At 37.1% G+C, this 25089-nt stretch overlaps 1 protein-coding gene across 5 annotated transcripts in view; it reads left to right on the top strand.

The window, feature by feature from the left end:
• The window catches only part of NUBPL (NUBP iron-sulfur cluster assembly factor, mitochondrial), a 156723-nt gene that overhangs the window by 59643 nt on the left and 71991 nt on the right, over positions 1-25089 (top strand). For 2 of the 5 annotated variants that reach the window (XM_059849881.1, XM_059849883.1), the window contains exons 8-10: positions 220-305; positions 5763-5883; positions 9713-9795. In XM_059849881.1, the coding sequence (XP_059705864.1) occupies positions 220-305; positions 5763-5883; positions 9713-9795 (290 nt within the window). Of the gene's footprint in view, positions 1-219; positions 306-5762; positions 5884-9712; positions 9796-10853; positions 11137-15377; positions 15490-18478; positions 19407-25089 lie in introns of those variants that run through there. The other 3 variants (XM_059849884.1, XM_059849885.1, XM_059849886.1) reach the window with 3 other exon arrangements.

The following is a 25089-nucleotide window of genomic DNA, read 5'->3' on the forward strand; positions in this document are numbered from 1 at the left end:
AAAGTTAGGATGAAAGTATCTAAAATACTTATCACTTCATATCATATCTCAGTTATTTTGATCATTGTATATTAAAAAAAACTGGCATAATTTTCTTCCTTAAAAGCATATAACTGTGTGACTGCTGTGAATTTAGTAGCATATACTAAATATTTAAAATATTTAACAGAATAATTACTAATATACGTTTTAATGGGATTTCATGTTTTCTTTTCCCAGGAGCTGTGATTGTCTCCACTCCACAAGATGTGGCTTTATTGGATGCACACAAAGGAGCTGAAATGTTTAGAAAAGTCCATGTACCTGTAAGTCTCTACATGAAAAGCAGCAGTAGATTTTTCTTTTTCCAAAATGTAAAAAAAAAAATTCCATATGCAACAATAGGTGAACATTCAGAAATCACTTGAATTTAATAAATTCTTGTTAAAAGGCTTAGAATCCATCTTATATCTTTATCAGGAACTTAGTTAGACAGAAAGGAGAGAATTTTCTCAGGCTGAAGCTATAATAATAAATGACTTGTTTTAAATCTCTTTGTTTAACCATGTGGAATGGATCAGATTGCTGAACAGAATATCTTAGGAAGTAATGCATGCCTTTCAGTTATTCTATGTGTCCTCATTACATGTCCTCTTCAGCACTGTCTCTGTTGGGGCTTCAGATTTCATGAAATGTAGAAAAATCATTTATGGATATTTTTTAAGAAGCAAACCCAAATTTTTGTGGAAATATGTTTATATCTAGTTCCTTTGCCATTTGAAGGGCTCTGTAACTATCGTGACAAGTAGAAGGCTGTTCAGTGATTGTTTTTCATGAGGTTTGTAGCTTATATCTTAGCTTACTTGTTTGAGAAATGAGAAATTTAATATCCACAATTAGGAGAAAATATTAAACTGGCAAACATCCTTGACTTGATATTTTCTCTGGGTGCTACAAGTTGCTAAGTAACTGAATGTAGTAGTCTAGAGTATGTTTATGTTGAGATTCATTTTTAAATGGGCAGTTGATGAAAGATGATTTGAAATGCTTCCTTATCATAAGCTGTGAGGAAAAAAAAATGTTTTCTTGTTTACCTGTGTGAAGGTCACTTCTACTCCTTCTTAAGAAAGGAGGTTTTTTCAATAGCTAGTGTTTTCCTAATTAAAAAAATGCAACAGAAAGTTGAAGTGAATGCTTTCCCTTTTTTAATTTACAGGATGGCTTAACAAAAGAAATACTTTGATGAATTCCTTAATGCTAACTATTCTTTAAGCATATTTGCATCAAAATGAAAGCATTGTAACATTTATAATTTTCTGCCAGAAGGGAAACAAGAGGAATAAAATACAGAATATTTTGTTTTGATTTTGTTTGGGTTTGCTGAAATGATGTAAAATGATTTTCTTCAATTTAAATTGTGTTTTAATGAGAAATTACCAAGATTTCTCTCTAAAACATTTTGGTTCAATGTCCTTTGAAGAGAATGGCCTCCAGGAAAATCGTGCATTCTAGAACAGGCTTGGCTAATACTGATTTGACTGGTGGAAGCTAAGATATTAAGCATGATCTGTTTTGGTTCATTGGAATGATCAGATCTTGTCAAATCAAGTGAGAAGTCACAATAAAGCTGCTACACCACATGTTGTGTTAGAATGTGCTTGAACCAGTTATCAGGCCTTACCTTTTTCATTACCCTCCTTTATTTTATTCTACCCTGCTTCATATTTTTCTGCCCTGTATGTACATGTGTACAAATATGTCAGTTGCTTGAATTTTAGGCAGCTTCTGCCTATGTACTAAATTTCTAAATGTCAGCTAAATATGAGGATCTAAACAAGGTGAGGTGACATAATTTTTCATGGACAACCTCAGACCTGAGGTTTATGTCAAGGAGGCGGAATCTGCAGGTCTGTGCTAAAATTACATATCCTAATTACATAATTAACTGATCTTCAAATTTCTAATCTCTAAAATCTTTCATCTTTCAGAAAGTGCTTGCAAAGAGCTGACTTTTCAAAGAAGCAGAGAAGCTATAGGTTGCTGAACTCTGAGTATGCTTTCCTGTGTTTAATGGACTGTGGTCTCTCCCATGTACTTACAGTCTTGTATAGTCCACCTTGCCCTCACACCCACCGTTACCGGTTATCGAAGGCTCAGGTGACACCTGTAGCATTACCACAGTGAAGTCACAGTTGTTAATGCTGCTTGTCCTTTATTGAAATTGAAGTAGAATGACCGAAGGAACTAATGAAAATCTGGCAAGGAGAGTCAGCATTCCATCCAGGTTTACAGGGCAAAATTGATATTTTCGGTCTTGGGACATAGTCGCTAAAAGAGGAGTGGCATCCCTTGTGCGGTGGAGCACACCTACACTTGCAGTGAAGAAGGAATTTGCTAAGTGTTGCTGACTCCTGTCACAAATTTCAAGATTCTTGTCTGTTATGCGAGTTTAGCCAGTGTTTTCTTGCATTCCTAAGGGTGACTCAAAGTGAATAATTTTGAGTATTTAGGAGAAAAACTGCCTATTTCCACCTGCTGAGGCTGAGTTCAGTTCATTATTGTTTATCTTATCAGTCATATCCCTGAAAGAAAAGGCAGGGTTTTAGTTAAATCTGCAATTTTTCTGCAAGTTTCCTTGAATTGGAAGGTTATGCTGTGGATTTTGCAGGTTTCAAAAAACTGCTTAGATAAACACAGCTATGTATTTCCTTCTGAGTTGTACTAAAATGGCTTATTTGGCTATATTCTTACTGGTATTTCTGAAGCATCCAGAGTAACCAGCCACAATTATGGCTTCGTGTTGGGAGCAGATATTAGAGACAGAAATTGCTCATTACAGGATGAAAGGTAGGAAGAGAGAAGTACTGTGCATGTTCACTTGAAGCACTTCAATGCAAAGTGGCTGACTGACACAGAAGTGGATGGCAGAGGAACTGTAACCCTGATCACTTCAGTCCCCATCAGGCTGCAGTCAGACCTCAGCACCATCTGTCCTTAAGTACAGTGAATGACTGCAGTGGGTTTCTCAGGAATTGTCTCCTAATGTAAATACAGAGAGCTTTCATTTCATCACTCTGTTTTCTTTAACTTACAAGGTTGTATATTTGGATTTAAGTGTGATTTATTGTGTAACCAAAAGTTAGCTGAGCACAAGAAGTATGTAAACATTCAGAAGCTGTGTGCAGATAACTCCTAATGAAAGGGTTCTTCATTTCCTGTTATTTCTTGCCAGATGCCTCTTTGCCATTTAAAATAGCGATTAGAGTAAATGGAATGCAGCTCCGTGCTGCTGCCATAGGTTAGCTCCTCTCTTGTGGTGCATACAAGTTTTCATGTCATTCCTGAGCCAAGTTTGCCAAGCTCAACAAGAACTAGAATAGAATTCACCCACACTTACGAAATAGTTTGTGTAGACAGTAACAGCTGCTTTGAAGCTATTACAAGTCTATTATTTGAGCAGGAAAATGAGGGTTATTACTGACTTCATTAGCCAGACCTATTACTTCGTAGATTTAAAAGCTTTGAAGGTCATAAGGAGCTCCCTTCTGTAAATATATGTGCAGAAATATGCATGGTAAAATACACTTCAGCAGTAAAGTTGTGTATTTGGAAATATTCTATATTATACTTAGTTTTTTTAAGTAGCATCTTCATATTCCAGATGAATAAATTATATATTATTAAATAGTCACTATTTATTGGCTGCCAAACAACCAACGCAGAAAAATTAAAATTATTGTGTAATGCTGAAATGTCATTTCCTTTTAGTAAGGTTTGGTTAAATGGAAACAAAAAAGGAGAGTGTATAAGGCCTCTAAAACTGGTCTAGCATTGGAGATACAGCTGTATCCCAGCATTTGCTTTTGTAGTGGCTGAAGGACTTCTTGGTTACTAGGTTATTAAAATATGAACAAAACAGCTGTAATGATGCTTAACTATTCACAAAACAATAGTAGACTACATACATTTTTCTTTCATGATAAATTTGCTGAATCATAAATGTTGTATGAGTACTTTGAAGAGAACAGAAAGTTCAAACCCCAAGATATCTAAAAATGAATTAAATGTAAATTTCAAATTACTTCTTTTTTCCCCATGTACTTTCAAAAATGACCTCCATATATCCTGGTGAAAATATTATTTTTCTTTTGTCAGAAATACACCTTTCAGTGTTCTTCAGTTTACCAACAGAGTAAAAACTCCATGACTTGACTTTAGGGGAGGGCAGTCTGAATGCTGCTTAGAGGTCATCCGTAGGAGGCTGTGCCTGTACAGGTCCCTTTTTACTGTCCCTGCACCTTATACCCTTGGATATATAGTATTTCATGTCTCTACTAATGTAAGAAGTGGATGATAAAAATACCTGTAATAATGTGCCAGTAAATAGAATCTTGTTCCACTTGCTTTGCTGATAGTCCCTGGCAGAGAGTAGAAAAGGGGGAAAAGTCAGTTTGTGTTGAATTGGAAGTTTTAAGCATATTATTTCTTAAAATGTTCCTTGCTTTAAACCATCTGAGAGTTTTACATAAGTAAAGGAAGATGTAGCAAAATATACTTTATGGTGGTATAGAAAAAACAGGTGACCATCTTTTGATAAATTTCAGCTTATAGCTAAGGAAACTTTTATTATGATATTGTAAATAACATACTTTTTTATTTTAAGTTCAGTTCCAGAAGTTGTACATTCACTTTTAGTTAAATGTCTTTGTTGGTTGCACTGAACACTGCTGTTTCCTCCTAGAGAGTGGATATGTTTCTTCTCTAATAACTAGGGACCACCTTGTTCAAGCACAAAACTAGAAGGTTCAGGAAAATGTAGAAGTACAAAAGGCTACAAAGTAAATAGCAATATAAATGGTGTATTCTAAAACTCAGCTATAGTGTATGTGACATATCTAGGTAATATACAAATCTGAAAGTGAAATGTTGTAACATTGCATCTCTTAAAGCAGATGTTGTGTTCCTTAGCAGGTGGATAGAAACTTCCACCCTGTAGCATTTGAACACTGTTTTCATCACTTCTGGAAATTTTGCTCTCCCTCAATGTAGAGTTTTGTTTACTACGTGAATAAAATGAGATTATTGGCATCATTTCACATTGTGAAGGAAGATTTTTTTGTGAATGACTTGGCAAATTTTTATTTGACGTATTTTATAAGGATAACGTTGAAAACCTGGCATCAGTGGAAGGGTACCCAGGATGTGTGTTTTAGATTTTTATTCTATTGGTCTTGCCACTTAGTTTCACATAATTATTTCTATTGTTTGATCTTTAAAATGTGTTTCTGCTCTGCAGAAGAGTAACAAATCTGGTTCTTTTGAAAACATTTCACTACAGGATAACTTATAAAAATACCTTATAAGCATGTCTGATTGTGTAATTTCTTGCAATGGTATGTTTTTATTTTCTATTTCCTGAAACAGCAAAGGACAAAACTGTAAAATGCAGCATGAAAATTCTTCCAGTATTCAGAGTTTGAAAATGAAATACTGGCAGGGAGAGTTCTTGGCATGTTAGGTTTGTGCAAGAAGTACTTTTTGTTACAAATAAGGCTGGTAGTCTTCAAGAGGCGTAAATGTGAAGAAATTGCAATAATGCACAGATGATGGTGCCACTGAGATGACTAATAAGAACTGATAATGATATTAATAAGTCTGATTCCTGTTTTAAATAACCACTCTGTGTTGGTTCTTAGTAGATAATCTATTCTGTATTATCAGAGATGAATATGGAAATACCAGTGCTTCATTTAAGCAATCTTTCCTTTCCTTTCCTTTGACAGGTTTTAGGACTAGTTCAAAATATGAGTGTTTTCCAATGTCCCAAATGTAAGCATGAGACACATATTTTTGGAAATGATGGCGTAAAAGATCTGGCAAAAACTCTTGGATTGGATACTTTGGGTAAGAATATGGAAATGGTTTTATTTTTGAAGAAAAATCTAAGGGTGTGCATGAAGCATTAACTGAACGATGAAACTGCATAAGGTGACTTTGCATTCAGATTGTTTTCAGATACAATGGAACTAATAAGTAGTATGCTCTGTTCCTTGTTGGTCTTGTAATGGTGATGTTGACTGCATATGAAAATTCTTGAATTGCATCTTAAATCTTTGTATTTATAAACAGTCCAGAGCATGAATTGTTTTTATATCAATGTGCTATATTACCTGAAATTCATGATGTGCTTGACTATTACAAATAACCAGGAATTCTGTTTAGTCTTAGGACAGACCTGAACTCTGTCTAGTAATATCAATAAATGTTTTCTCATTTATTTTGTTTAAATTTTTTTGTTTAAATATTGACTCAGCAGAGGCTTTAATAGCATCCTTCTGGTATGTAAATGGGTCTGAAAGCTGGAGACTTTTTACAGAGGCAGGCAATGATAGGGCAATGAAGAATTACTTCAAACTGAAGGAGGGTAGATTTAGATTAGATATTAGGAAGAAATTCTTTACTGTGAGGGATTGGCACAGGTTGATGTCCCTGTCCACAGAAGGAGGTTTGGAACGAAATTATTTTTAAGGTCCTTTCCAACTTAAATCATTCTATGATTAGCTATGATTAAGCTATCTGTCATGCCTGTAGGCTGAAATATACACAGATCTTTAAAATATACATTACTGATTTAAAAAGGCATGGTTCAACCTGTGCTGTAAGTAAAGAATATAACACAGCGTAATTAAGTTGGTAAATGGGGTAATTGCATGTGCTAATGATGTGTTTCCATGTATTACTCTAATTATCCCAATGATTTTCCATAGCTAATTCATTAAAAGAACCAGGAAGCTCACTTAGAAAGATCAACACAGAAACATCAAGGTCTGACATAGACTTGAGATAGCAAGGCAACACATAATTAAAGACATGCTTTTGGGCTATCTTTTAGTTTCCTGAATATGTAATGAGTTGTGATCAGAGCCCAAGGGGACTTCTACAGCCCTGGGTTATGTGGATGGATGCAAATGCTCTGCAAGCAGTTGAATCAAACGTGCGTTTAGATACGCAGGCACAAATGATGTACCGTGGCATTGGTCCCATAGGTGGTTTTTGTTATTTCCTAGGAGTGCAGAACTGATTGTGATTGGATTTAATTAGGAGTGATGTGAGAGATGTACAGATTTAGCAGGGGATAGATGAGATGTACAAAACAAAGCAGAGTGAAGTTTAACTTCAAACTGTCAATGCAAAACCAGACTGAGATTAAGAATAATGCCCCAAGGGCTAAATTTTGCACTACAGTACTTGATCTGATTAGTATGCTCCTCCTTCCAGGGATGACCATTACATAATAATACCATATGGCATTGAAGGAATTGCTGCTTATGGATTTTACGATAATCCATCCCAAATGGAAGTTTTATCTCAGTATTACTTGAATTCTGCCCAGAAAACTCGAGAACATATTTTTACATATATATCTGTAAAGTGCATGTATTTAAAATTAATAATTCTAAGTTTATTCTGCATATATTTCCCAACACCTGTGGCTGTTCTGTTTGTTTAGATAAGCACCTAGTCCTTCTCGGAAACCCAACAAGATGTTTGTCACCCAACATCAGCCAAATTCTGCAAGCTAACAGTGTGCAGGATTGAAAAGTGTCATCCTTCTGCTTGCTCAGAGTTGGCTGTCATTAGTATGAATGAGTACCTTATTTTTGTTTGTGACAGAGGACAATTAGCAGTTGCCAGGAGACTTTCAAGTGAAGTCCGTTATTTCGTATACTTCTGATTGTCTTGCAGTTTTACTGTTCTCTAAAGGAATATGTGACGAGGTTTGTGAGAGAGACTTTGTGCTGCTGATTTTTCTCTCTCTGTCTCCCTGTTTCTGAAATTTTTTCGTGAAGTTTGAGGACTGTAACCATGACCAGAAAGCTATGCCATTGGTATACATGATACTGACGTAATAATTTCTGTGTGTTCCATCCTGACCTTTGCAATTCCTGACTTTTCTAACACTATCTGGTTCCTGACCATCAGCAATGACTGCCAGATTTTTAAAACTCTTTGACTTTTCTTCCTACAGTAAATTTAAATTATTCTTTCTTTGCAGTCAGAAGTAGTTGTTAGTATCAGAAAAACTTACAATGTTAAGTTCCCATCACATTGGGTAGTGAAGAATAGTGCAAAAGTTTTATCTTCCTCAAACCCTTACCACCCAAACAGCTATGCAGGTGGTTTTGATGTCTTCTGCTTAAATTATGAATTTTCAATTTTTAAAAATTATAACGCATTTTTCTTTTTCTTCTGACTGCACTTCTGTTCATAGTCCTCTATGCTCCTATAGTACAAGCACATGTTTGTAAGTCTGAGGAGGAAAAGAGAGAGGCTGATATTTTGTAATTATTGGAGATTATTATTAAGGTGATATTGAAGAAGTATTTTTTCATTAACAAAGCATCCTTAGGAAAAAAGAGAAGATTAGGCTCTACATAAAATAAGAGTAGTAAGTGAATGTCAGGGAGATTTACAAATTACTGTTATTCAATTAAGAATGTTTATGGTTAGAAAACTTCCAGAGGACTCCCTGAATTTTTTAAAAAATCAACACATTAACAGAATATTATACCTAAATTTATTAATGACTGAAATAAATAAGAAAAAAATTTTGGAAGGAAATGGACTGTAAATATCCTAAATAATAATAAGGTTTTTCAAAGATTCAGCACACTAATCATGGAGCCACTGCTTTTGTGTTTACTATTTGTTTGTTTTTGTTTTTATTCCTACTTGCTTTGGGTTTGGGTTTTTTTGTTTCTTAAACTTTGTCAATTTTCATACAGTTTTTTAAACTGCTTCATTTTCTGAATGCATTGAATCTCAGTAATTTACAATGGCCTTGATTTGAGTTAAATCAGGTTGCTAAAATGTATGAATTAAACTTACATGATTTCTGATGTGTCAGGATTGAAATAAGATAGGCTATTCTGTCTCCATCTATCCATAATGTAAAATGTAGCTATGTCTCCCAGTGAAAGAAAGTTGGTCTTCAGTTCACTGAAGAAAATTATTTATGTAGCAATAAACATAGGAATCTCCAAATTTTTGTAGTAAGGAAATCTGTGTTGCAGAAAGTATGTCTCAGAATGGAACAGGGCTGCTAATTGATTGTCCTTTAGAACGTTCTTTTCCTCTCTGGCAGTTCCCTGCTCATTATAAAAGCAGAATATAAAGAAGATTTTTGTTGGAAAGAAGAATGAACTGAACAGTTGTCCACCTTTTAATTGGATCCAAGGCCTAATAAGGACAATAACAAATGCTATTATTTGGAAATTAAGTATTCAAAGAAGTCTTTGAATAGTGATTAAAATCTTAAAACAGCACTGAAAAGAACTCACAGTGAGGAGATAGGCTGAGCAGTAAGTTGCATGATGAACAGTTACCTAACGCTCGGGCAATTTATTTCACATAAACAAAATAATTTGTATCTCAGCCTGTATTTTTCTGTGTTTGAGGCAAAAAGCCCTTCCTTCTCTAATAAATTACTATAGCATGGTCCTTTCTGTTCAGAGAATGAGAAATCCAAAATATGTTTGTCATTATTCATTACGGATGTAAGGAAACTATACCGCAGCCAATTTTCATTTTAAATGCTAATTTTTGGAGCTAAAGCAATTCAAAGAGTATACTGAATGGGAATTGCATTTCAAGTTGCTTTAGGGTTACTTCAAAGAAACATTTAAGAAATACTAGGTCTCAACATATGTGTGTCTTGGTATTTTTGATGCAGGAGACGTTCCACTGCACATGAATATACGGGAGACGTGTGATTCAGGACAGCCTGTTGTGGTCTCTCAGCCTCAAAGTGATGCTGTAAGTTTGGTGCCCTGCACTTAGAACAACAGAGAGCTCTCCTCTGAAAGTGAATGCAGAGTGCTGCTTCTTATTGCTGTTTGGAAAGAAGTGGGTTTTTGAATGAAGTAAGGAAATTAAGTAAAAGAAGGTAGTAGCAGTAAGTAACTCAGACCCTTGATTTTGTAATGCTAGTCATCTGTTCTGCTTCTGTGGGTTTGGTTTTGTTTAATTAGGCTGAATCATTCAGAATAGAGAAGATTTGATCCAGGTCCTGGCACGCTCAGAGGAGGAAGGTCAGCAGTGTCAAGCCTCATGAGACCTTGCAGCTAATGTAGGTTCTCTAAAACTGTCAGTTAAGCCTTTGGTAGCTGAGCCTGGAAACTGTCAAAAGGTCTTACCCAAAGCTGTTTGGAACCAAACTTCATGTTGTCAGTACCTGGGTTGTTTTCATCAGGAAGTGGAGCAATTTGCACACAAGAGGAAATGGATTTTTTCAGTGTATTTACCATAAATTCTACTGTCAGTGGAAAATGCAAGTTGGTGAGGTGGTGGGAGTCAAATATGCAAATCTGTAAAGAAAAGTAGTTGCACATACAGAATTTCATTATTGCTGATAGAGTAAGATTTCCCTGTTTGCTATGTTCTTTCTCTGCTAGAGTTTGTCTGCCAGGCTCTGTAGGGCAGGATGCTGTACACAGTATATGGCATAATGCAGCCCCACTCTTGACTGCTGCTTAAAGATATATAGTGAAAAATATTATTGATACTGATAACAGATAGTAGAATCAATTCACAATAAGGTAGACTGTACCTAAAGAACATTTGAATATTAGTAGCTTTTTTTATCATGATTACTAGGCACATGCTGAAATGGGTTTTTTTCCTTCCCAGTATTTTATAAGGGGAAAAAAAAGGGAGGAGGAGAGCATTAACATTGTTAATCCATTGTTATTAGCATACTGAACAGGATTCAGGAAGAACAGTGACAGTCTTAAAATTGTAATTTTGTTTTGAAAATGAAAAAGAGCATTGACTATGACATGTTGACTTCTAATTGAATGCCATGTTTTTGCTAGGTTTGGGCAAGGCCCATGGTATCTTGAGTCCAGGTCTATCTGAAAAGGAATCTGTATAATCCATATGGTAGCTTCTCTCTGGGAAGTTTGATCAACAATGAGAAGGTTTGAATGGATGTATGGCTTTGGTGAAAGCTGAAGTAAAACAGCTGGGAAACTAAGCTGGAAGGCTCACAGTATCTGAAATCTGTAATAACCAAGAGTCTGTAGCCTGCTGGACTATTGAGCAAAGAATTCAGACATGTATGGGATAGCATTCTGAAAATAAAAAGGCAAGAAAGTCTGTTGTGTTGCCATCTGTTCCTCCTTCAACTATGTTCTTAATAACAAAAGGATGGGTTATAATCACCATTTGTGGCAATTAAGTTAAATATGCAGAGGAATAAAGATTGACAAATATCTGTGACTCTGGGGAAAACTCTTAATATCCTTCTCTGCCATTGTGTCTGTGAGGTAATAGTTCTCCTCAGAGAATGTGTTTCTTAAAAATGTCACAAATCTCTGTAGAATGAAAAAGAATTTTCCCTCATCTCTGGTTTCCTTCTCATTTTAAAGGTAGAAAAAATATCATTCTCTTATATTTTCAAAGAAAAATAAAATGCTTAGCACATAACTGATGGTGGGAGAAGGCATATAAGGTCAGATTGTAATCTTTAATACATGACAGTCATCACCGTGTTTCTCAAATAAACTGAAATTGTGGCTATTCATGCATTAACAACTTTTCAGATAGAGAACAATGTCTGCTGAATTTCTCTGCTCTTGTTGCTTAAATGTGCAGGGGATTTTCATCCAAAATTCTATGCTGATTTTGTTAGAACACACTTACAAATCAAATACAGAATCATAGACCTGAAATAATACCTAGCAGATTCAAACAGTAGGGAATAGGGATGGTGATTGACTTCTTAGAAACCCAGCATGTTGTCACACCTTTTGAGCTCTTTCAAGCCTAGAATAAAATGGTTTCTAAAATATGTCAGTTAATACTTTTTTGCTTACATATCTGCCATGGGGTTCATCTTGCCTTGCAGATATATAAAAATATACCTCTGACTTTACACTAGAATTTCAAAATGTCTAAGCAAACTTGTCTAAATTTATTATTTTAAAGCTTAGATGTAGTTGGTGGAAAAGTGGTTTCCTTTTCACAAATGACAAGGAAATTACTAAGAACTAAAAAAGGAAATTTCTTATAGAGTGGAGCATGTGTGAACTTAGAAAGTTCTTCCTCAGGGAAGGCACAGAATGCACAAGACTAATCTGCTTATGGAAAGTATTGACAATATAGCTAAAGGATAGGAAGGTTTGATGACTGGAGTTCTCTTTTGGTGAAGCTTGAGGCAGTCCCCTGGGAGAAATAACAGTGCTGCTAAAATGATTTTGCTCTTGGTATAACATTGTCTGTGTTAGGTTTTCTGTCAGCTTAGTTGTTTAAATTGTGCCTTTTTTTGTGGCTTTTTCTTAATGCTCTTCATTGATAAAACTTTGTGATGTAGGAATGGAATATTGCTGTACTTGCGTGGTCAGCCTAACGCAGCAGCTGGGAGTGACCCGAGATCCTCTACAACAAGCTTATAATTTCCTTAATCAACAGTGAGGGCTTACCTTCTGGAGTGAGACGGTTCTGGAGATTAATTGGGCATTTTTCTCCTCCATCAGACTGTGGTGGTGGATTAGCTGGCCAAGGCTCCATTTTTTTGCTCACTCAAACAGATGCAAGAGTCACTGGACAGCAAAAGCTGGTAAACGGAAATCAGGACTGCTGCTAAAATGGTAGAATTGGGGAAAAAAGGCAGAGGAAAAGGTAGTATAGGGAAAACTAATGAGGAATCACTGAAACCAGGTGAAATTGATCATGCTGAGATGTACTCGATCTTCCCATGGACCATGGGAAAGGAGCCAGCAGCAAAACGGGTGTTTGGAAGGGGCATCCTGAAGCTTGCAGTTAAGAAGACTAGAGGCACAGCAGGAGATATAGAACATGATGAATTGCAGTAGAATTATTCTTCCATCAAAGTAGCTGCTTCAGTGCCCAGTGAACTCTCCGTCATACTGGGAGAAAGCTAAATAGAGGTTCCTGAGAGCTCTTCCTTCTGTGAGCATAAAGCCCAGAGACTTATGGAGCAGTTGGTGGTTGTCTTGGGAGGAATTCCTGCTAGAAACTTTGGATATATCACAGCCTGTATAGCACAGTGGATTTATCAATGCCTTGGCAGAACAGACAGGCTGTCTGTGATTGTTGAGCACCAAACTCCCTCCTCAGACAAGTACGAAATACATTTGGTGTACCAGTATGTCCATTCACATCCTGTATATTCAGGTGAAGGATTTTGATAAATTGCACTAAATTGCACAGTGATTTATAAGGGAAGAGAAAAAGCCCAGTCAGGTGGAAAGCAGGGCCACAAGGCATCAGCAGTCTGATGGAACAGAGCAAAATAAGTCTGGTTAAAAATTCCTTTTCACTTAAATCAGAATGTTACAAACCTTGCTTGCTGTGGTGTCATCCAAACAGATAATTCAAATTTGTATTCAGAAACACTTTTTCTGTAGAATGCTTATGAAAGGGTGATATATAAGTAGGATAAAAACATACAGCCTTTTAAAGATTGCAAGAAGTAGTTGGAGAAAAATTTACTGGTAGCAAAAAGTCATAGAATCCTGTTTCGTGGCTTAATTGTCATCAGTAATTTCATTTAATGAGTGGCCAATCCAGGGTGTGATATTTTTAAGAGAAAAGCAAATCCTAAAGAAGGCTGCATGGTATGATTTATAATATGCCTTTATCAAGGCTTCCTTTGAATCATCACAGTAGCATTTGGTACGTGTAGGTTCAAATCCTTCATTCAGGGTGTAGACAGTACAATGCATCATCAGACCCTCATTTATGGTTCTGTCTGCTGAAGAAAATGCCAAGTATAGGATAGGCTGTTTGAAGGATGTTACTATACTGCATTTGATTTGCACTGTTCTACTTAGCCATGTTTTTTGGGCAGTATGTGTATTTAGATGTACGGGCACCTTGGGTTAGCAGTATTACCCCGCTGGGGCTGCCCCTAAGAATGGTTTGGCTGTTACAACTGATGATCTATAGGATTAATAGGAAGTTTCCCATGAGCTCTGAGGATTTTTCTTTGAGATTTTAGTTTCATAAATCCAGTTTACTTACTCATCTCCTCCATTTCATCTTACAATGTATGATTGACTTTTACTGTCTCAGTAAATTTGCCTTTCTGACTTGAGACTCCATTGTAATTTGGCAAGAGTCACCAGTACATGCAAAGAAGAATCTTAGGGTGGAGCTGCCCAGTGGAGGGACAGAGTGCCATAGTCTCTGGACCTCTTGTAGCAACCAAGAATTTCTCTGGGTGGCATGAAGCTTATATCTGAAGTAGATTTATTTAAAGCTGCATTTGTCATCATGTTTTTAGTGCCTTCTGAGTTGACCGTAGTAAAATACAGACATTGGAAGGCAGCTCCAGTCATGCACCGAAGGCTGGAGTTGTGTCAAAGTAACAAGCAATTTCCATGGAAATTAAAGCTATTTAAAAATCTGATTGAACTGGCAAATGGAACATGGTTGTGCAGAGTGCTAAGAAACCAAAGTTACCACTGGCAGGCTAGTTGTGCTTATTTTCATGTAGATGGTAGCTAAGACTGGTATTTGTCCTTGTGATAGTCACTATTTGATTAGTTGCTCATGGTGGCTAGTTTCCTTCAGCAATTAATAAATTGTAAACCCTAACAGGTCAGTGGAGCAGATTTAAATTCCTTTTCCTTCTTTACGGGTATGCTAGCATCCACAGCATTTGATATTCCAGACAGTCAGGACTTGAACAGATACTCCTTTGGATTGCTGGGCTGGATAAAGCAGCTTAATAGTCTTGGAGTCTTGTAATCAGAAATAGACATTAGAAACCATGTCAGTACTGGGATTTATGTCCTGGGTTGTACGAGGCCTGTAACTGAGTGATGGGATCAGTGTGTGTTTCTGAGCTGCTGGCCTGAAGTTGTTTCTATGCAGTGGTTTGAGTGAAGGAAAATGTGATACCAGCTCTACCTGCTTTTACTTTGTTGGTTATAAGTTGAGTTCTGTGTTTGTGTGGCAGTGTCACCCGATACTGGCAGGCACTGTAGTGAGCTGTTGGCAGGCTAAGGTCTGCCCTCCAGTGAAAGCAAACCAGCAGGTCAGGCCACACCAGTCCCCAGTCCAATCCATGACAACAGGGCAGAGTCAGCCGTGACCTGTACAGTCTGCAGTAGTCTTAGCAACCATGCATGCTTCCCTCACGGGTAAGATTTTTAGGGAGAATGAAATGCCATAACTGAAAGGCTAGTATTTCCCTAGGATTACTGTAGGGCTTAATTAGATGAGCTAGTAAGAGGTCCTCCAGTTTAAATCTACCCAGCATGTATTAGGCCATATAATACAGATCTGTTACAGAGGGATGAATCAGGATGGTCTGATTATTTATGCTAAGTAGGACTTCTCACTCCATTTCCTGGTGAACTTCTTTACAGGTTCTCTGTTTCCTACTCCACCATCTATGCTGTCATCAGTCACTTCATTATCAGCTGTCCCCCTGAGGTCTTAAGAACTGTGCCCTTCTGGCACTGTGCCACTGTTTGAGAGGTGAGCAGTCTCTCACATGGCTGTTTCCCAGCTTTATTTTTTTACTCTGTGAGCACCACCTTCCACCTCTACTTCTGCCTGTCTTAGTGCTGCTCTCAGACCCCATCTAGGCAGTGTTCATAATAAACAAGTCAGGTCTGGGCTTAGGACATTCTGTCTTCCTGTGTGCTTCTTTGTCCTCATGAAGTGGGAGGAATGATAACTGATATGTTGTTGTTAAATAGAAAGTTGTCTGTCTGCAAAAAATGGTTTTCAGAATATCTATAAACCATTCGTTTACAGCTTTCAAACATGAAGGGAGTAACTGACCTGAGAAGTTTGCTTTTATCCTATTAAAATGAAAAAGGTTATGGGTGATGAATAAGAACTCATCCTTTATTATTTCTCTGCTGGCTTTCCACCTAGAAAGGAAATAGCAAACCCTGTCCATTTTCATTTGCCTCCCAGCTTCTTTTGCTTAGTAATGATGGATTAAACAGCTGAACTGAGCTGTGCTCTCTGTCTATGGATGGCACATTGAAAAGATCATGAGTAGGAAAAGCTATTCAGTAGACATAGGGTTGTTTTTATGTAGTGCATATTTGCAGTCGCCGAGATTCCATTTAGACCTTTCAGGTATGTTGACTGATAGACAGGTCCTCACTCATGGCTAAATGATTTGTTCAAAGATAGGACACCAAGGCTCAAAACAGTTGATTTTTACCAAAGCCAGATGTCTGGTAGAGTTCTGTAAGGACACATATGAGATACTGGTCTGTTCAAAAGACGCAGTAGTGATCCAGGAAAACAAAAAACCCAAGCAGTCAAGATACTAGAGAATGTCTAGTAATGCTGTAGTGCTGGCTACAAAGGGCTGTATCAGGAACCTTCTGTTGCAAAGTGATGATCAGCTGCTTGGCAAATGAGGGCCAGTGTACATTGGGGAAGTGTTGCTCAGACACTTGTTAACAGCATTTTATAGGAAAACTATCTATAAAATTATTTGGCTCGTGACATAAGGCAACATTTATACAAGCAGCTGAATCTGCTTATGGTGAATTTATAGTTCTGTGTACAATTTGGTCAACTCTGGAGCAGGCAAACAGCCTGGGCAATCTTTAGAATGGGCCAGGTTGTTAATTGACTCATTAAAACGCATGAATTGGTCTGTGCAAAGTGGGAGCTGCCTGCGGGACTGTTCCTGATAGTTTGAAATTCTCACCTGGAGTGCTCCCACACCAATTAGTCAAATACTGAACTGCTAGGGCAGCGTGACTTCAGTCAGTCACCTCGCTTCAGGTGGGTCCATTATCTTGTCTAGGCAAGTGCTTAGTTGGGGGGTGGCTGGACCACCCAGGGCATTAACAGCTGAGTGAGGTGGATGTTGCACCCAGGCTGTTACCCACCTGCACTGCAACTGTAGCCATAGAAGTTTGAAATTCCAGATTGTGAATTAAGTTCTAAAATAAAAAAGTCATTAGTGAGAGAAAACAATACTGTCTTACTGTCTACATTCCTTACAAACTCTGAAAATTCTCTGGCTTTGGTTTTAAGGGGATGTGAACACTGAGACTATGAGTTGTAGAGGGTGAGAAGGCCAGAAAAGAAAATCCAACAAGCCAGGAGCAATCCCTAAAAAAGAGGAGACAGACATGAGCAGTGCATGGCCCTGCAAAAGGCTGACGCCTTGTTCAGAGCAGTGACAGTGAGTGCTGGTGGCCCTGGTGTGACAGACAGACTTTCTCTTCCTGACTCCCAAGCTCTGGCCTCTGGCATGTGTCATTTTGTTTGCTGCTTTAAAGGCTCATCAAGGCTCCAAGGACTATTCATGGTTAGAGCCATCCTGCAGGAGACAGGAGAAATGAGTGGGGTAGGGATTCTTGTGGAGATTTGTTTGAGGAAAACAGGAAAGGTTGTCAGTGTGGTCTGTGTATGCAGACTTACTGCAGAAGATGGAGTAGGTTGGTCACTGTCTTGCAGAAGAGCAAGCTCAGTTAGGGGACTTTGCTGTGTACTTGACAGAGAATGTGACGCACCAGCTGGAATCTGAAGTATGACAAATTCAAATTATAGAGAAGGTGTACATTTTAACAATGGAAGTAATCAACCTCTGGAACAATGTGCAGTGTGTATATACATACACACAAAAATACTATTTTAATTAGGCATTCTTATATAAATCTTTGAGATTTTTTAAGAGGTGTTCCCATTTGACTACAAGTTGTTGAGTTTGGTACAGCAATAATTTGGTTTAATTTTGGGGTTTGTTCTGTGTTGGGCTTCATACAGTGCTTTTATATAAGTCCCTTGGCGTTAGATTTGTTAATAATTGATGGTGGACTGATCATGGCCCTAGCTGTGTCATGCTTTTTGGAGATGTTAACATAAGTATGCTTACTTGGGTTGCTCTCCTGCAGTTCTGTGCTATTGTGCCCTCCAGCTCAAGGTGTCTGACCAGATGCCACAGGCTGGTGTGAAAGAGAGCTTTAACTGTATGGATTTCAGTGTTGGGGAATAGTTCTTTCCAATCCCTACTTCAGTTTTTTGGAAAGGTGTCGTTTTTTTAAAATACTTTCAATGTCTGAATAGGAAATTCCATAGTGGTAGATTAGTCTGTAATGAATTAATTGTTTCCGAAAAAATTTTTAAATGCTGTTGTTTTCTCACATTCTCTATCCTGTGCATCCTGGTTGTCAGGATGAGGGACATTTATAATTAATAGTACCCATGGGGCTAAAGAGTCTGTATCTTCCTCATCACTTCTTTTCCAGAAGATTTTGCTTGTTGTTAAAGACAAATTGTTCAGTTAAATTTAAATTCCCCCACCAATATTTTTCTATAATGCTTGTGCTTAATCTATTAATGCATTGTTTTTCCCGAACATAGGCTAAATTTAACCCATTTATTTAAACATATTTGGTTTTCTCTTTTTTCTCAAATACCTAATTAGTTGTGAAATATTTCTTTCTATAGAAAATGGAGTGCTCAATGTATGTTTCTGTTTTTGCAGGCTAAAGCCTATCAAAAGATAGCTATGGAAATATTAAGAAGACTACCAGTACCTCCTGCTTGAAGCATTTGCCACTGAAATTTAACAAAAAAGTGATCTTTGATGCAGCCAGTGCAGAAGAGTCCTGTTACCTAAATACATGGAGGCCATATGTTAGTTCTAAGAATTTCTTTAGGAATTAAGTTACCAGAGGTTAAATTATGATTGTGGTAGTTACTGTTTTTCACATCATTGTTTGGCCATGTCCAAAAGGATTCAAGTGTGCAAATGATGATAGACAGTATTTAACTGCTGAATTGTAACATCATCAAGCAAGAAGGGATGAAGTACATTTTTTCCGTGTGCCCTATTTTAAAGTCAAGAATGAAAAACAGCCTCTCCATGCAAGGAGAACGATGGTGTGCCAAGACATAAATTTAATTTTCTAAGCAGGATTTTCAATATTCTAATTTCCTTCAGTTTTTGTTCAGATTTTTACATTATTAGCTATCTAACTGACCTTAAGTTCTGCAAGATTTTAAGAAGCAAAATCAGTTCTGTAACTGCTGTACTTTTCTGTGTTCATCTTAAAAGAAGATTAAAAAATTCCACATATACTCTGAAGAGTTCTTGTGATGGATGATGAACAAATTCATTCATTATTGGATAAAGTTTGATCGTGAGGCAATTCGCAGTTCAGTGGAGAATGGATTACGTGACCCTGGGGCTTATTTCTCAACTGTTTTACATTATAATGAACTCCGACAGAAGACAAGGTACCAGAGGTCTTCACTGAAAACCAGATGTTTTTCCTGAGCTCAGATTGCCACAGAATGCAAATGATCAAGATAAATTAAATGTATGATTGCATATTCCTGCTACAGCGCAGCAACTTGGAATTTGAATATAAAGATGTATTTTTGAAGTAAAGAAATGCTTGGTCTTCAAACTGCGTGGCCTTCTGGTTTAATTTTTCATTGCCTGTGATCTTTGTGTTGGTGTGTGGAAGTGAAAGATTATGCCTTCAGGGAGTGAGCTTTCATTTACAATTAGATCTTGGAGTTGACATTTAGGCTTTTCCATCTACACAGTCAAGTACCAGTATCTTAAACGTACATCGTAACCCTACCAGAGAGTGAAGTTAACCATGCTAGGGAGTTCTGCTATTGACCTCTGAGACACCAAGTTTTTACCTGTTTTCCAAGTACTTAGTCAGGATTTTGGATGTAGTTTTTTCTTGTTGAAGTGATACAACATAAAAAAATGGTATACATTTACATTAAGAATATTTAAGTAATATTCTTACCCATAGTTTAGATGAAAAATCTAGACACAAGTGATGAGGTGAATTTCAAGCTTAGGTGATTTTTTAAATATGTAATTTATATAGTCCAAAACTGTTGAGTTTTTTGCATCAAGTCAATCTCTGAACCTCCTTCCCTACACCTCCTCCTATGAAATCTCATACCAGCAGTCAACTTTTTTAGTAGCATATTATTGTGGTCTGTAGAATTGACAAAATAGTCAGTTCCTTGCAGTTGTCTGATATATTTTACAAAACTTAAAGCTGGCTTAGTGTTCTGCCTATGAGCGTTCATACTTTATTGATAACATTTTTTTTTAATTAAATTTTGTCTCTACATATTTTTTAGCTTTGCTTTGCATAGCATAATTGTTGATATATATATCTGTAAATAATCCTGTGGTGGTTTTGGCTAGTATAATCTTATATTTCAGTGGAACAACTAGAATTTCTGACTGTTTTTTAGCAAAAGACAGTGACATGATCTGAGTGTTAATATTTGTAATTCTCATTCTGTTAAAAAGTTTTTGAATGTCTGACTGCCTATTCATGTTGAGCCTGGGTGAACAATCAGTATACAGATAGGTGGTTGTTCAGCCCCCCTTTTGTTTCTTGTTATTTCTTGATTTCTTGGGTTAATTGAAGGATTAAATTACCTTTCAAGTTTTTTTTATTTTACTTTTTTTAACCTTTTTTCCCCTTTTAATTAATTACTGTTGTTTTGCTCTGTTGAAACTTTCAGCTGCAGAATTATTCTGAATGCCTTTGTCAAGAAACTGTGTTATAATGATTAAGCATAGTTTCTGTGCCAGGCTAAAAATTCATATTTAGTTAACAGTTTTGTGGAAGGATTACATAATGTACTTGATTTATTTATACATACATATATATATATATATATATATATATATATATATATATATATGTAACTGTACAGAATTGGTAGGACATTTCTGTGTTTAAGCATTCCAGCAGTCTACCTAAATTTAAATTGAGAACATATTTGCTTGATTTTCCTCATTCTCATGAGTGAAAAACTGTTTCCTAGACCTTCTTCTGCAAAGTTTCCTAGACCACCTTCTGAAGGGCACTGGCAAAGTGTTATTGCTTCTTAATGTTATTGAAATACATATTAGTATTTTTTTATTATATAGTACACTAATAAATATATAGTAATGAATTCCAGTCAACATATTACATTTGAAGTTGTATTCATAAAATCATGGATGGAAGTTGTTGAATGGGGGAATTGGTTGGATTTAGCAGGAGAAGGTGGTATTTAACTGTAGTTTATAAATATAAATTATAGACTTTGACACACAGTGCTGTTTGCTCTTTTCGGCTCCAATATTTCACTTCATTCTAATTGGTATTTCCTAGTGTGCTAATATGTTTTTGTTCTAAAAATGCTAATGCTAGCAGGAGGCCCTGGCTTTTCCAAGCTGTATGGGTAGATGCTCTTTGCTCACCAGCAAGAGAGAGTTACTGTGCTCCTGGGTTACCAGCACAGAATTTCTGAAGTCTGGAGCACTGTGAGTTCAGTTGCACCCTGGAAATCCCACAGGAGGAAAGAGGAAGGCTAGGGAGGCACAGGACCAAACAGGCAGGAATGGGGACAGGGGCAATTGTCAGTCCTAGTTTATCTCCCGTGTAGGTTAGCAGCAAGATTCCCAAGATCTTTCTTCATTTGCTGTCAGACATAGTTTTGTGTTCACAACACGACCCTTTGTATAGTGACCACAGTTCTTGTGTTTGCAGATAATCCCTGCAGTCTCTTGGGTGAGGAGCCTATGGGCTGTGTCTTAGCACAGTGCATTTCTTGGCTTTCAGAAGTTTTAGGTTTTGATGAAAATGAAACTGAAGGTATAGAATTGTTTCTGCTAGTGAAGTGTTTTGCTTAAATTTTTTTACTTCTATGTTCAGCTAATGAATTGTTCAGCCTCTTAGATTATGGTTTGTGCAATACATAGGTGCTAGATCCTCACAACAAAAAAAACCTGTTATTTGAAGTTATGAGAAAAAAGTAGTTTGCAGGTTACTTTTTGTCTACTAATTCAATTAGGGTTCAGACTGCCACCTGTTTAGTTGCTCTGATCATGGTTATGAACTAATAATAATGCAGAGGAGAAGTGGCAGAAGCAGGTCATTTGAGTGTATTAAGAAAACTCCTCCTGTAATTCTGAATTGATTTCATACAGTTGGACTCGCTTAGATCCAGTTCAGCAAGTGAAACCCCCTTTAACAACTTCCCCATAAGAAGTGTGGGTTTCGCTTTGACCGACTGTTGTGTGACAATTTACATTTTGGGATTTTGGTGCTTACATGCAAAGCTTCTTTCAGAGCTCCCCAGTCCTGACACTGACACATGAGCTCAGTACCCTACTGCCCAAGTCACAGGAGCTGCTCTTGTCCTTCCAGGAACTGGTGGGGATAGGATCTCCATGCTGGTTTTCCTACATGGTTGGCAGTAGTTGTCCAAGATGCAAGAAACTTGTTCTACACCCAGCTTTTCCTAAGAAGATTCAAATCCATAGCTCCTAAACTTAGGAGAAGTCTTCCCTCAGGAGAGGACCTGGCTTCGTCTTTGCTCAGGACCATCATGGGATGTTCATCACTCCTGATAAAGCTGTATTGCTTGTGGAGGAAGTAAAGAAGTGCTAATCACAGCTGAATTTTTTTATGGGGCTGGGCTTTCTTTGATCCTTGTTCCCAGCCTTATTGATTGCTTTTACCTAATGAGGCTATAAATAAAGTTATCAATTCTTAATTTAGTGCCTGGCATTTTAGATGCTTACAAATTTGAGATAAAGCTCTGGCGTTTTGCACTTGAATTTTGATACCCACATAACTTTTTTTTCTCCTGGCCACATCTGGGCCTATGTTGTTGTTGTCATTTTTATTTAACAGAAATCCTTCCTGGTGGAGATGACTGGGGAAAGCCTCCTACTTAAGAACAATTTACCATAAGATGAATCTGAATTGCTGATTTAATTTCAGAATTGACGTATAATGGCAGGAGTTACAGTGATGATTACATTTTATTTTGGCAGCATTTCAGCCAAGGCATTGGTTTGTCAGCCACATATCACAAAGCAGCAAAAGAAAAAATGAATTCCCAAAGTAGTTTTCAGCCTGAATTTAAGACGTGCCTTTTTTTTTTTTTTTTTGGCTCTGTTTTACATTATAAAGATATGAAAATCTGAAGAAAAAGTATATTCAAAGGTCTGTATTTTTCCATTATCTTTGTGTATTCAGAGAGGATGGGCACAGCCTGTCCTTCCTTATGCACCTATTTGTCTCAGTTTCTCCATTTGTATGAGTCTGGATCTGAATACCCGCTTTAATCAATGCAAATAAAGGACTTCTCCTAGGGAGTGTGTGAGTCTCTGAACAAGCTGGTGGGGGGGAAGAACATCTGCTGTCCTTTAACATTGTTTGGAGGGCTTACAGATTTATTTGAAGTGTTTTCCCTCCTACCACTGGGATTTTCTAAAATTTGTGTTATTTCCTGTGATCCAGAGGTTTTCTCTTCTCTTTGGGAGAAAGGCAGGAGACTCCCTACATTTGCCTACCCCATGTATGCATCCTCTTACTAAACAAGGTCTGTTTTCAAAATACAATCTTCTGGTTAGTTTTTCTGAAAAGTTCACTTATGACTTCGTAATGATTCTTATCAGTTTTTAATTTTAGGGACAGTTTTTTTTCCCCAAAATAATTATGGATGAAATGCTGTAATATATTTTTAAAGCCCAGTTTTGCTACATATTTAGGAAGAACAAACAGGGTGAGAAACTATCTTTTTTAGCCAAACCCACATTCACTAGATGTAATTTTGGGATGTTTGTCCCTTGTGTAAATGTTGCAAATATTTTTTATCTCATTAAAGTGCTAAGTGAAGTTCAGGAGCCTGAACACTCTTCTGCTCAACAGTAGGAATTTGAGGGTGATGTGAGATGAGTCTGTAGCTGGTCAGACAGGCAAGGATGAGTTTCCACATTGACTTATTTGCTGAACTGGGAAGTTTCTACATGCCTGTTTTTAGAGGAGGAATTTCCATATAAATGGGTTTTTGTCTGTGGTACCTTGAGGCCTCTAATTAATTACATTTCAGATGGAGTCAGGAGGTTTTGGGTTTGCACTCCACACTTCCCTCTGCAGGATAATGGGGCCCAATTGCTATTTTAGAGAGTTAGTTTCTAAAACAAGTGTTAAAAGGCTGGGAAAATACACCTCGGCTTTGAAAACCAACCCTACATTTGTTCATGAGTGCCAGCACTACTGGCATCTCTTTTGTAATGCATTCACATCCTAAACTTTTAGAAAACCTGTGGGTTGTAGCTTGTTAGCACTTTTCAAAAAATACATTTCTTATTAACCCAGACAGTGCTACTTAACTTCTGTCTTAATTTCTTGACAGTGTAAATAAACTTCATTTGTCAAACAGTTTTCCTTGCCTGTTACAATGCATCCAAAAAGTTACTCCTGTAGAGAAAGAAACAACAGAGCTGTTTGATGCTGAATACTTTCTTCCTTGTAGGGTTAATATAGGAAATTATAGTCACTGTCTCAGTGAATTGTTGATTTTGTTACCCTGATGGGATATACATCTTCATTAAAACAAAATGAAACTGCTGATAAAATGCCTGTTAATGACTTAGAGCTTGCAGCTCATGAACATTGAAAACATCACTCTCCAGAGGAAAATTTATTTAAAATACTTCCATTTATAGATTTTTTTAAAAAAGATGTTTTTCTAAGAATGTAATGGTATTTAGGATGTTTGGACAAGGTCTTTGTTGAAATGGATTGCTTTCCACTGCCTGAAAAGGTCTGCCGTTTTCACAAAGAATATGACTCAGAGAAGTTATGTATTATTCTCCATCCGTGCCTGTCTACAAAATCCCAAGTATGAATCTGCAGTAGCAGGTGACAGGAGGGAAGAGAGATGATGTACCCGTATTTGCTTGGAATGACCTCATGCCAGGAAGCAATGGGAATTTGTTTGGCACAGCAAAAATTTTAAGCAGAGTTGCATTTTTAGGAGAGGCAGATGGGTCAGGGCAAAGCAGGGGATGTCTAATTAGCTAGTAAATGTGACTGGCCTATGAAAGGAAATAAAACATTATATGGTCAGAAATAAAACAGGAAATGTATCTTTCCCACTTCTGCCAGAGATGTCCAGCCATATCACCTGGGATGCCTGGCACCCTGGGGTTGTCTTGGTCCTGGTGCTTCAGAGAGGTGGCAGGACTCAGCAGAGCATTGGGACACTATTTCTGTAATTTAGGGAAGCAGCTGAAAAATGTATTCAAAAGTGAATAGTTGAAAA

Source organism: Haemorhous mexicanus, chromosome 6 (assembly GCF_027477595.1).
Source record: "Haemorhous mexicanus isolate bHaeMex1 chromosome 6, bHaeMex1.pri, whole genome shotgun sequence".
In the NCBI taxonomy this organism is placed as follows: Eukaryota; Metazoa; Chordata; class Aves; order Passeriformes; family Fringillidae; genus Haemorhous; species Haemorhous mexicanus.